Below are 13721 nucleotides of genomic sequence, written 5' to 3'. Positions count from 1 at the left end.
GCAGCAGCTAGAATAGTTCCGGAGGAGAAAACACTGTGCTCCACGCAGGGAAACTTTTGGGAATAGAGATGGGGAATTCTATCCTTCGCACACACACACTCATGACTTGGATGGTAGCACATACAAACAAGTCTGTCATTGTATTTGTCCTGGGAAATGACACAAGCAGGGGTGTAATTAGACACCCAGGAAATGATTACTCTGGAGTGCTGGAGAACTGAATTTGGGGGCGGGTGGTGAGCAGGTAGGGGGCGGTGAGAGAGGCACTGCCGTTTGCAGATCTGCCGGGAGCCTACAGCCCTTAACGAACGTGCGGGACAGGTGGTGTCACCGAGGGCGAGGAAGCACCCCCGCTCTGCGATCCGTACGAGAAGCGTCGGGAACCGGGCAGCGCGGCGAGGCGGTGGCGCAGTTCCCAGCCCGTGCCGGGTCCTCCCGCCTCCTCGTCCTCCGCGGCCTCCCGAGTCCTCCCGTATCCCTGCATTCCACGTTGCGGCAGCCGCAGCCTCGCCGGCCCAGGCGGTCCCCACCCTCCCTTCAGGGTGGTGCCGCCGCCCGCGCCCCTTCCAGGGCCTCGGCTCCGCTCGGCGCGGCCGCAGACCGAGCGCGCTCGGCTCGTGGGCTCGGGCGGGGGCGGGGCGGGGAGGGGAGAGGGCGCGCGCGCGGGCGGGGGGGGGCGCGGGCCGCCATATTGGCCTGGCCTCGGCGGCGAGCGTCCGCCTGCGTGCGGCGGGGACGGGGGCGCCTCGCGGAGCCCAGGGCGCGGGCGCGAGAGGACCGGGAAGGCGGGGGAGGGGTGGGAGGGAAAGGAAGGGAGTGGCTGCGAGCCGGGCTGCGGCAGCCTCTGCTCTCCTCCCCGCGCACCAGTCCCTCCTCCGGCGCCTCGGCCGTCTCCCTGCTCGCCGCGGAAAGATGCCCTCCACCCAGGGCTGTGAAGAAGGGGCAGAAGTAGCTGCTGGAGCCGCCCGCGCCGCCGCCGCAGCTGCTGCGGTCCGTGTCCTTTGAATCCCGGGCAGCACCCCCCTCGTCAGGGCGTCGGGAGCCTCCGGCGGGCGGCCGCGGTGCGGGTGTGAGGAGACCCGGCTCTCCGCCCGGCGCGGCCCAGGCCGGCCGATCAGCGACCACCGACATGGAGCGCGCTCGGGCGGCTAAGTAGCCGCTGCTCCCGGAGCCCCGCGGCCAGTGCCGTCCGCAGCCCGCGTTTCCAGCCCCGGCCGCGCCGCCAGTCAGGCCCCTGGGAGAAGCGGGGAGAAAAATGAAGACTTTTCCTCCCAGTCCGTTGGAAATGAGACTAACTGCAAAGCCTTAAAAAGCAGGAGCTCGGGAGGAGAAAGGAAAAGCCTCCTCCGGGCAAGACTTGGCGTGCTCCGGGCCGAGGGGCGCTTCAGGGACTCGCCCCCTCCCTTCCCGCTGGAGAAATTGCCGCTGATGCATCATCCAAGCGGTGGTTGGAAGGATTTGCAGCCGAATTTTTGGTTTTCCCTCCCCCTTATATACATTCTGGCTTTTTCCTCCTTTTTCTGTTTTCCTTCTTCCTGGGAAGTGAATTGCTGATGCAGATCGGACTTAATTCATTAATGATGCAACCGGATTCGTTTCAGGATTATGTTGCACGAGTTGAATTTTGAATGAAGGAGCAGAGTTTTTTTCCTAAAGAAGTGTTGACTCTTTGGTTCGTTGTACTTTTAATTATTATTTTATTTAAATATACGACTTAATTGTATTCTTTAAAAAATGTATCAAATATATATTTTATGGTAACTATCCCTCAAAATATATGTATATGTGTGAAATTGAAGACGCTTCAGTTAAGTGAGGGTCACCGGTGTGTTGGATGTTTAATTCAGCACCGGCATTGCATGACAGTTGTTTGAATAACAAGTGGTTTGTTTTTAAAACCACACCTTTTAAAATTTAGTTTCAAAGAATCATAGTAAAAATCGTTAATAATAATTTAAAGGAAAACCAGCAGAAATCGAAGCCAACATGTCTGGAGAAGTGCGTTTGAGGCAGTTGGAGCAGTTTATTTTGGATGGGCCGGCTCAGACCAATGGGCAGTGCTTCAGTGTGGAAACGTTACTGGATATACTCATCTGCCTTTATGATGAATGCAATAATTCTCCGCTGAGAAGAGAGAAGAACATTCTTGAATACCTAGAATGGGGTAAGTTTGTATTTTTTTTTAAAAAACTCTTTAGCTGGGCATTATGATTTAATTGTTATAGAGTTATAAGTAAACTCTGAGTATATAAACGTGTATATAATGTGTAATATAGTATATAGAATATATCACCATAATGTATTTAAATATATATACAATAAAAGAATAGACATAAATTATTCAATATTTTCCCCCCTAGTTTTTGGTAAATATTTCCCCAGGAGTACAAACAGGCTACAATTGTTGCCATGAGATAATGTGGAACTTAGGAGGAATAGCTTATATTTTTAGGTTAGCAGTAAGAGCTTTTGCATAATTATGCGATGGGCAAAAATGGATGCTTGCTCCAGTTGCCTCATGCCTGGTGGTATAACAGACATTCAATTGAAAGGTATTTATTAGTGGAAACATTCCTTCCCAGACTTTGGAACTCACTCTGGAAATGGGAGGAGATATTAGAATATCTTATGTCAACAGGAACTTGAAGGTAGTTACCGGTGAGTTTTATTTAATTTCTTTATAGTACAAGCAAAGGAACTACTAAACATGGACTTTCCGCAGATTGTCATGTTTGTAAGATAACATGACATAAATGTTTAAAAATGTTGTGATAGTAGCTGGGAGAGGATGTTTGGGAGCAGCTCCCGCCTGCAAGTTTGATTTGCTCAAATTTTAATTCAAATCTAAACCGGTTCGATTTTTGTCTTCGTTCTCCTAAATAGTGATGTGATTTAGAAGACTTATTGTACTGGATGGAATAGATCAATGATGGGAGGAAAAACTCCCCTGTGACCTTCAAGCTTCTGTAGCTTAAGTTCTTCTGTATCCCGTGTTACATACAAGTCCATTCGAACATCCAGCTGTTCTCTATTGGAAGAATATACATCATCACCTAGACCTATATTGGTACATTGGCTTTTGAAGGATATTAGCCAAAGTACTACTGTATTGTGTCCCTTTGGAATATTAATAATTTTAGTTTGTTGGAAAGTTTTGATACTAAAATGTCTTTGTTCCCAAGTAAAGCTTTATTTTCCTCAAGTACAAGTCAGTTGATGATTATTTTGGGGTCTTTTTTTTTTTTGGATTTGCCTACACATCACTTTAATTATTAAGGTTGCCAGTATCAGAAGTTTACTAGCAACTTGATGTCATGAGGTTTAAAAATTTTTTTATGTATATTAATGTGAATAGAATGCTTTTTAAAAAACAGACTGTCAGACTTTTCCTGGGAATGTAAGAATTCTAAACCATCTTTCAAGTGACTTCTCTCTTAAGAGTGAGACAATTTTGACTTTCGTATTGGCATTGTATGTCTTTTATTTTTATGTTTAGAGTTAAATATTTTATAAAGCTTATTTAGTTTTACATCCCATGTTTTATAAATTTAGAAATGTTTTAGTGTTTTTTCCTTGAAGATTCAAAGAAAAGATTTTAGTACTTTTAGAGTTTCAGTTCTAGAATTATGGTTCCAGAATGATACTCTAGTCTACGATTGTGATTGTCATGTAGTATCTTCTTTCTCATCTGCAAAATGAAGGGAGAACTATTTGTATGTTCCAGTAGTAAATACAATTTTAAAATTATGATAAAAAAACCATATGCTCAGTTGCCTTTTGGTAGTAAGAGTTTACATAGTAGTTTTATGCATGAGATACTTTTCTGTATAGTATTATCAGAATAATTTATGTATATTTTCCACTAAATATGTTTTCTCGGGCTTTGTTTCTCATACTATATATATTTAAAAAAACCTTTTTTATACGTATTTAAGTTAAGCCAAATAAGCCAAAAGTCAAATAAGTATTTGGCCAAATACACTTTATTTTTATTAATATATTTTAAATAATTTCAAACCAGGGACTTTTCACATTTTAAAGCAAATTAAGTTTTAGTAGTATCTTTCCTATTTGTCTTTTTAAAAGTCTGATATGACATAACAATGATGGACAGTCTTTTAAGTAAACTTCTGTTGTGTTTCTCAGTGACAGAGAACAAGAGAGTAGAATTTTAAGGAATTATTTTGCACACTTTGGGGGTAGGCAGTGTCAGTTAAGTCTCAGGCATTTTTAAGTTGGAACTATGAGGTCTTGAAAGTGGGAGTTACCAACTACAAGTTTGGGTAAGGATTAAGAAAAGAAAGGTAAGAGTGGAAAATCTGTCGAGATGTATCGTATAAGTCGTAGTATCTACTGTCTTTAAGTTATTTGAGAATTTAGGTTATTTAAGAATTCCGTCTCCTCATTTAAGCATTGAAATATATCAGCTGTTCTTCATGTATGGATTGATTACTACATTTTGGGAAATGCCCTTCCCCCCCCTCATTGCTTAACGTTACATAAAATAACAATTAGATTAAGGAAGTTTGCAGGTAGTGAATGGACCTCAATTTAATTTTTTAAACATTATTTATTTATTTATTTTGGTCTGTGATGGAAATTTTACAGGGATTGTTTGTTGGGATTAAATTTGGTAATTTAAATTTGCCTTCCTTAAGTGATACAATTTTTAGTTTGAATTTTAAAAGACCCACTATTTGCAACAGGAGAGCAGTAGTTAAATTCTTTGTAATATATGCTGTATATTCGCGTTTGGCTGTTTATATTCATGAAAGTGTCATCCAGATATGGCTTATTTTTATGCTGATGATAGGCTACTTTTAAATGGAGTCAGCCAGGATTCGGTCTGCCTTGCTGCATTTCCATCAGTTTTGCTTTATTCCTAGTTATGGTCCATTTCACGTTTATATTGGTACAGTCATTGTTTTGTTCATTACAGTATCATGACAGTAAGCAAACTGATGATTCAAAATGAGATATGTTGGACAGCATTCCCTGCTCTTGGTACTGACGTCTTGAGGGAGGAAATAAGCAGAGCTTTAGAGGGGAAGAGGGGATTAAGAGGGGATTAAGCCGGTAAGCAGTAGAGCAAGGGGATCAGAGGGCCTTCAGGTCATAGATCACTTTTATATTTAATAATATATATTTTGCAGTTACATCTAAGAAGATTTGAAAAACTTTGTTTTGTCTCCTTTGTTTTTTAAGTTGTTGAAATGATTCTGGTTTTTATGTTTTTGATAAAATTAGAGTTTTGATGTCAGTAGCATAACTCTAGAATAGTTACAATACAGTTGTAGAAGTAAAAATGACGTTTATATTATAAACTAATTGTTAGTAATGACTAAATGCGTATATTATTAATTGAATTAGCTTCCCTCTACTATGAAATGGGAAATTGGAATTTTAGGTAATTCTTTACTCATTTACTTAAAATGTAGATGTAAGATAGTATTACTCAATACCAAAGAAACATCTGAGCTGTCTGTATGTGAATAACTGGTTTTGATGCTTCCTGAATCTTGGATTTTGTAACATTTCATTTAAGTTATCCTTAAAATACAGTCGTTTTATAGCTTATTTAACGTATACCTCCCTCCACACACAATTGTCTGAATGATTAATAAACTTGTTACTAGAATACATCAGCAGGTACTGTGGATGTATTAGAGTAGTTTTAAAGATTATTCACATTTTTTTTATGTGTGGGTCAATTAGGTGAGGTGATGATGGCTTGATTAGAAGTATCTTTTCTAGGATACTTTGTTCTGCTGTTTCTCAGTATTAGCTTTTCCGGAGTAGAATTATTAATCATACCAAATTATTAAATGCTCATTTAATATAGATGATTAAGTTTATTTTTATTTAAGTCCTCAATTAGGATCTTTATGAATGTCATCAGAAATATCAGTTGGGCACTTTTTCCTTTATACTAACCACCTAATAGTCTATTCTAAGAACAATAGTGAATAAATATAATGATTTGATCTGACACAATGCTGGCACACTTAGCATGGTGTTCACTAAGTTGGTGGGTATTATTTTTCCAGTTCTTTTTCTTTTTTTTTTTTTTTAAGAATCTGTTGCTCTATGAGTGATAACAGGGATGTCAGGATTAAATATGAATTTTTGGAATTTATTTCATGTGGAAATGTAAGGCGTATCTTAGCATGGCAGTGTAAAAACAAATAGCATAATATGTTGCAAATTTTCTTAAATGTCCCATAATTCCTTGATTAATATTACATAGTAAGTCCAGGTTATTTTATGGTAAGAGAACTGAGCTTGGTACAAATTAATGTTTTATTGTACTACTTTTCTATGGCAGTCAAAAAATTTCCTCCAAAACATTTTCTCTTTCGGTATACTTATTTGCCAGTATGTTGTGTAGGTAGCTCATTGTTTTTCATTTTGTTGGTTTTGATAGGTTTTAAAAGCAATTTATTAAGTCTCACCAGCATTTGAAAATTATAGACTAGAATAGAAAATAGCAAGTACATCAAGTGTAGAAAGAAGTATTGTTACACAAAATTCTTCTGTTTTCTTGTATCTCTTTACTGTAGATTGGGCAAAAAAAGTTTGCAACTCTTTAGTGTAGATGAAGCTAAAATATGTTGATGAAAAGATTACAGACATACTTCCTTTTTTGAAAAAGCACACACATGATACAATTAGGGACAGGCTGAAGAATTTAATGAAGAGAGTGAGTTTAGGTAGGGACTTGGAGAGAAAGAGGGAGGATGAGAGAGGGAGTATGGGAAAGAGGAAGAATAAGAACGTGAGCGTGGATATACTGTTTCCCAGGGTTGCTTTAGTCTGATCCCTGAATGATTGGGTATTTTTAATTTAGAACTTAATGGGCAGAGGAATTAACTTCACTCCTTTGTATTATGTTTGCTGGTTCATTTCCCTTTCCTTTTGTCATTTTTCCTTTTCTGACTTTGGACTCTTGGATGTAGACTTCCATTGATGGTCAGAGTTGTATAAGCTTGAACATGAGGAAGAACCATATGACCTATAGACGTTGGTAGTAGTTTTTTGGTTATATCTTCCAGTTACTCCAGATGAACTCTAGAGTAGATGTAGGTGAGGAGGATTTGCTAGTTCTGTAGATTTCTCATCCCTTGTGACTCATGAAACTGCCAGTGAGAATGACTTCAGTTTTTGGTAGCAAGAATTGCTCAGCTGCTTTTACTGTATCTCAATGAATCAAGAAGTTCTTTCCATAATGAGTTTTGTTTCTGAATGACCCCATTTTTACTGTAGGTCATCCCAGACATACGAATGGCTGTCTTTTGTTGTCACTGTATAGAAAATTCCTCTCCAGATCTACCATGTTACCCCAAATAAAGACCTAGCCAGACAATCAGTTCGATGCATCTTTTGAAGCAAAAATTAACATGAGACCCCATATTATATTATATTACATTATATTATATTAATTTATTAAAGACCCGGTCTTCCATTACAGTAAAATAAGACCGGGTCTTATATTAATTTTTGCTCCAGAAGACGCATTAGAACTGATTATCTGTCTAGGTCTTATTTTGGGGAAAACACGGTAGGAGATTTCCTTTTCTTCCATTGATACTGATCAGAGCTCCAGGATCCCTCTTTCTAGCTAGTTGTTCCCTACTTCCTCTCTGCAGTGCCCACTCCTATTTCCAGTTAATAGGTGGGGAATGGTAGCCCTTGTTTGTCTAACACCCCCGCCCCCCATTCTAGTGCTTCTTCATCTGTTGCTATAGGAGAGCAGCACTGTGACTTTCATGGTAACAGGAGGCATGAAGACCTGGCTCCCCACTTTCTAATTTCGCTGTTTGCCCCTTAATTGTTCCTCAGATCAACTGTTTGCTTCTATTGGAACCAGGCCTTTCCACTCTAGCCCCCTCCATGGTTTCAAAATATGTCTGGAAATCCATGGGATATTAATAGGTGCTTTGGGGGAGGGGGTTAGGAGAGGGTTATGTGCTAAATAAATTTGGAAACTATTTTAAAATTGCACATTAAAAATACTGCAGATTTTCCTAGAATTTACAAAGTTTATATGGTTATGGAATCATATTTTTTTGCAGAATATCTGGAAGGTGGATGGTTACCAGTGTGTTCCAATGAACACCCTTTGGGAAATGCTCCATTAATATGAGGTCATGTGTTCCTTTTATTAGGGAGGGTTCTAAGAGATAATTTGAGGGACTCTTTGGGGATACTGTGTGGTTTGGAGAGAATCTAAATCTGAATAAGTTATATTTTACTTAGTGATTGTGGACTTTTAATTGTCTTCTATTTATAGTCATGTGAACTGAAAGATAAACACAGTAAGTACAGAAATTCTCACTTTATCTTTTGCAGCTTTAGTTACTATTATTATAACATATTACAAAACTACTGTCTATCTGAATCTTTATTCATTACCTTGTGATATTTAAGAGGAAAAGATCATCCATTTGCATCACTTACGCAATTTAAGAGTCCTTTATAGTGTTAAGTACTATTTTGTCTAAGGTTACACTCTAGCTAAGCCATTCTTCTCAGACTTTTGGACTAGTATGAGAATTTTACAATTATTTATAACATTGTATTTGTGAGGCTATGGTTTCAAGTGCCAGTACCTATTTATATGTAGCGCAAAGAAACCAGAAAATACAATCCTTTTGTTAAAGAGAAAACCATATTTAATTGGTGCTGCTTCAGCACTATGAACTGATTAGAACTCTGCGATCACTATAACCTTCTACTCTGGGTATGAGGGTGGCAGGTAATACTAGAGGATAATTCAACTTCATTATTTAAAGACAAATGGCTTATATGGGGATAAATTAGTTTTTTCCCCTCTCCTGATGTAATTTATTTTTCTCTTTAATTCTTCCCCATCAACACCATTCCTCTCACCCACAATCTAATTATGCTCAAAAGTACTACTTATGTGGATGAAAACAATCTTTCAAATACGTGTGAATTCATTTAGTCATGTGCAAGCATTTGTTAACTTGCAGTTTTATTTCAAATTGCTTACACATCACTGTAGACTTAATCAATTAAAACCACCTTCTATTCATTTTTCTCTATCATAGTGATAAAGCTTAATTACATTTACTTAGAGTTTCCATGGTGAAGATCTGCAAGTGGATGGAATACCTCAACCTGAAATATTCCTGCTCTAAACCAATACACTGGAAAGGAGCAGGGGCTTTGGATTCAGACCCATGCCCTTTGATTATTGGCCAGATGATTTAAGCAGGTTACTTATTCTCTTTCTTTTATCATCTGTAAAAAAATTGAACATAATAGCAGTACCTGTTTTGCCAAAAGGTTGAAAAACTTGGTTTAGGAATTTTTCTTTTCTGGTGATTTTTGGACGGATTTGATGGCTTTTTTCTCCAGTCTGTTTTTTAAGTTCTGTCTAGCCTTATGATAAAGCAAGAACCAAAATGCCATTTTTTGGGTAAACTTTAGTTGAAATGTATCGCTGTACGAATGCAAGGGTGTAGAAAATTTTGTTTTACCATTAACAGATCTTCATCTTACTGATAATATTTATTAAATTACATTGGCATTGAGATGTCTTTCCCTGTATGATTTGGCAAACAATCTTATTCCTTCTTTTAGGATATTTCACGTGTGGAACATTTAATTGTTATAAACTGAACTATTTTTCAGTAAATATTAAGCCAGTGCCCATTCTTTGCATCACCAACAGCAGATATTATGAGATGGCTAGTTGTGTTTTATTTTTAGAGTTGTATAGTTCAAATATGCAACTCAATGCTAGTATTCTGAACCTGAAACTCCGAATAAGCTTAAAATAATCATGAAAAATGATTGGTGTGCCCTTCACTTAGGACTTTATGGACTAAAGATTATGCAGCATCCATAAATGCATGTTGTGTGGTTTTACAGTAAGTCTGAAGAAAATTAACATTGCACACTGGTGTTTTTTAATTCAAACTATATTTCAAGAGATATAATGAATATTCTGAAAATTAAAAGTTCAGTGGATATGTAAGATGGGAAGCAGTGTTCATTACATCCCTCTTTGGATCCTGCAGAGCACATTATCGTGGTAAAAGTTTTAAAAGTTGTGCAGTATAGAAACCTTTAACTTTGTTTACATAGAATTGCCTAAGTCATTTGACTTTGGACCCTTTTTATGAGGAACATTGATTGAGCAGAATTTTGGACACGCTGGCATACTCACGCATTAAGAATCCATAGGCAGTGTCAGAGCCTTTAAGCTGGTTATGTGACAATAGTGGTTACTGAATTCTTCTACCACATTGTTTTTGAATGTTGTCATAATTTACATCAGACTCCAGAGGCATAGGTTTGAATTGACTTGCCTTTTTTAGAACTTCCATTTGCATCCACTTCGAAGCCAGTCGGCAGTATTCATTAGGCTGGTGTGGAGGTCTGCGTTGGGTGTCTCTGTGTTTATGGACAAGGGACAGTAAGACTTGATACATGCCTCTAAGTCTATGTTTATATGTGTCGTCCTTGGTTTGCAAAGATAAACCTGCTAATCTAGTGATTTTTCTTCCCCCATACAGCTTGATGATTTTCTAATCCAGTTACCTCAGAATTGGTACAGAACTTGAGAGGGAGACGTCGTGGTTGTGAAATAGAACATAGCTAATTAGATTTTATGAGGGTTTTGTAAAAGCAGTGGAGTTGTCCTGCTGCAGCAACAATCCCACCCTTAATACCTGGTTTACTGAGAGTGGCTAATGCCCCAGGTTGACTCAGATATTATTAAAAGCCGTCAAACATTTACTTAGAAGTGTTCTGTCCTAAGATTTAAAAAATACGTATTTGGCAAGATTAAGAGAAGCCCACAATGATTAAAACCCCATTTTGAGGTTGTATTGCTAGTTAACTACGGCCTTGCCCTGACCAAAAATCATAACTAAGAAACATTTAGAAACACACTAAAAGCTCAGGTATTGGTGAAGCTGAAATATTGATATGATTATCATAAAGCTTTTCCACATTCCATACTTACAAAGATTTTCCTAGAGTTTATAGTTAAAACCACAGGAATATTTGCAAGTGTGGTGTTGATTTCTGTTTCTGTCTTTTTGCTGCGTGCCTTTATAATGTGTCACCGATTTCTGACTGATGCATGCTAAGTTGACAGTTTTTTCCAGGAGTCCATCGCTGTATTACATTGCTTGAGGTTGTGATTAAGTGATCAGATTTGTTTCTTTTCCTGTGTTCCTGTGGCAATCCCAATGAAGTGCAGCAGCTCTTGGGTTATCCTGATTTTATTCAACCTTGTGTACATCTGGTTTAATTGACTTGTCTGTATTAAATGCCTCCAAATGGATTACATTCCTGGATCTTACTGTCTTTATTAATCATGCTTTTTTCTCTCAATTTAATGCTAAGTAATCTGTAACCTCATTATTACATGTGTTCCTACACTGAAAATATTGTGACTCCTACATATCCAGGGCCTTAGAGAAGGACTTTTAAAAAGGCTTACACATGATCCTTTGATGATGTCAACATCTTGCTTAATATCCTACAGTGACTACTGATAGCTTTCAGAATGACATTTTAAATTCCTTAGCACAGACATCCAATGTTCCGCCTCTGAACCATTTGAGAGTAAATTGCCTACTTGATGCCCTATCATTCCCAAACATGTTTGTGTGTATTTTCGACTTTCTATTCTTTGCATAACTTCAGAAATTAATACTGATGCGTTACTGTCATCTAATCCTTAGACCTCATTCAAGTTTTGTCAGTTCTGATAATGTCTTTATAGCAAAAGGATTCAGTTCAAAATCACATGTTTGTTGCATTTGGATATCATTCATTCTGGACTAGCTCTTCATATTTTTGACTTTCATGACTTTGACACTTTTGAAGATTGCAGGCTGGTTATTTTGTAGCATTTGTAGTAACCCTCAATTTGAGTTTGTTTATGATACCACATCTTTGGCAAGAATATTCTAGAAATGATGCTGTGTTCTTGTCATTGCATTTTATTAAGTGGTGCATGATATTTATGTCTCTCCATTATTATTGTGTTCATTTTATTATTTTTTCCAGCCCTATTGAGATATAGTTGGCAAATAATGGGTGTTCACTTTATTTTATTACGGTGGTATCTTTCAGCCTTCTCCACTGTCAAGTTAATTTTTTCCTCCTTGGTAATTAATAAGCATTTTCTGAGGAGATACTTTGAAATTATTTAAATATCCTGCTCTTTATCAAACTCTATTTTATATCAGTTTGGGCTCATGATTGTCTAGTTTATTCATTAGGTTATAATTCTTTACTATCATTATTTATTTTGAGGCTCAAATTGACCCAGATTTGGCTAGTAGGAGTCCTTTCAATTTGGTTTCTATGTTCTTTGACATGTCTTTCTCACTCTGAGCACTTTCTTGCTTTCTGGCACAAGAAGATGGTTTAGGCTTATCTTGCAGTATCCTTACTCTGGAATCAGCCATTTTTCTAAGGAGTCCTGGTTTCTTTTAGTGGAGGATGATATAGAATCCAAGATCAAGGCTCTGTGAGTGCTCATTGCTGTTTATATTTTTGCTCTGTTAGTGGATCTATGCTATCTACACAGTTACATACATACATATATGAGGTGTGATCAAACAATATGGTGAATGTTTAAATAAAATTTTTACAGTAAGAGTAACATTGCCATTAATCCCCCTCAAAATACTCCCCCTCGCTTCTAACACACTTAATCCCATTGTTCTTGCCACTTTCCGAAGCAGTTCTGGAAGTCCTCTTCCATGAATGTCTTTAGTTGCACTGTCGTGACTGCCTCGGTGTCCAGAATTGATTCAAAATGTTTACTGTTCGTGGTCATTTTGACTTTGAGGAAAGAGCCAGAAGTCACACGGTGTCAGCTCCGGTGAATAAGATGAATGAGGACACACCATAGTGTTTTTATTTGACAGAAATTACCATATACCAGAATCGATGTGTGACAGGGAATCTTTCCGTAATGATCAAAACATACGGTGAACATCCAACAGAAAGGCAGTGCCATCCAACAGAAAGGCAGGGGTCTTCAGTACGGAAAGTGGTGCGTTGAACCTTAGTAACAGTGTGTGGCAAGTTTCAGCTTGTTCAGTGCAGTCGGTTGTGAGCTGTGGTTGAGAGAAACTGTGCTTTAAAGTGTGCTGTCATGAATCATCCTCTATTGGGACAACTCTCTATGTCACACATCACTTCTGGCAATTTCTGTCAAATAGAACTATTACGGTGTGTCCTTATCTACCTTAGTCACCGGATCTGGCACTGCACAACTTCTGTCTCTTCCACAAAGACAAAATGATTCAAGACATCAAGGCAGCCATGACAGCGCAACTAAACACACTCACAAAAGAGGACTTCAGAACTGCTTCAAAAAGTGGCAAGAACGATGGGATAAGTGTGTTAGAAGCGAGGGGGAGTATTTTGAAGGGGATTAATGGCGATGTGTCTTTTACTGTAATAATTTTTTTTTTAATTTAAACATTCACTGTATTGTTTGATCACACCTCATATATATTTATTTCTCCATATATTTTCTCGCTCTATATTTCTACACGTATATATTGAAGACCGTGAGTTTGCATGGATACCTCTGATTCCAATCCAGCCCTATAGGATGCACTCTATATTTTTTCTTTTCCATTCTGTAACTCCCTTCTCCAACAGTGAGAAGCCTGGGTCCCATTATCCCTAATATATTTACTTATGAGATCAACCGCTCA

The 13721-nt window shown here is 38.3% G+C and overlaps 1 protein-coding gene across 12 annotated transcripts in view; it reads left to right on the top strand.

Annotated features, from left to right (window-relative positions):
* Positions 1–688: 688 nt before the first annotated feature.
* CDC42BPA (CDC42 binding protein kinase alpha) overlaps positions 689–13721 on the top strand; it is a 197866-nt gene continuing 184833 nt past the window's right edge. For 4 of the 12 annotated variants that reach the window (XM_033099455.1, XM_033099454.1, XM_033099452.1 and 1 more), the window contains exon 1: positions 689–2164. In XM_033099455.1, coding sequence (XP_032955346.1) covers positions 1987–2164 — 178 coding nt within the window. In that variant the 5' untranslated portion in view covers positions 689–1986. The remainder of the gene's footprint in view (positions 2165–13721) is intronic. The other 8 variants (XM_033099447.1, XM_033099449.1, XM_033099448.1 and 5 more) reach the window with 5 other exon arrangements.

The sequence above is a fragment of the Rhinolophus ferrumequinum genome, chromosome 27, assembly GCF_004115265.2.
Source record: "Rhinolophus ferrumequinum isolate MPI-CBG mRhiFer1 chromosome 27, mRhiFer1_v1.p, whole genome shotgun sequence".
Lineage (NCBI taxonomy): Eukaryota > Metazoa > Chordata > Mammalia > Chiroptera > Rhinolophidae > Rhinolophus > Rhinolophus ferrumequinum.
Note: the sequence above shows the minus strand (reverse complement) of the source record. Positions and strands in the feature narration are given on the sequence as shown.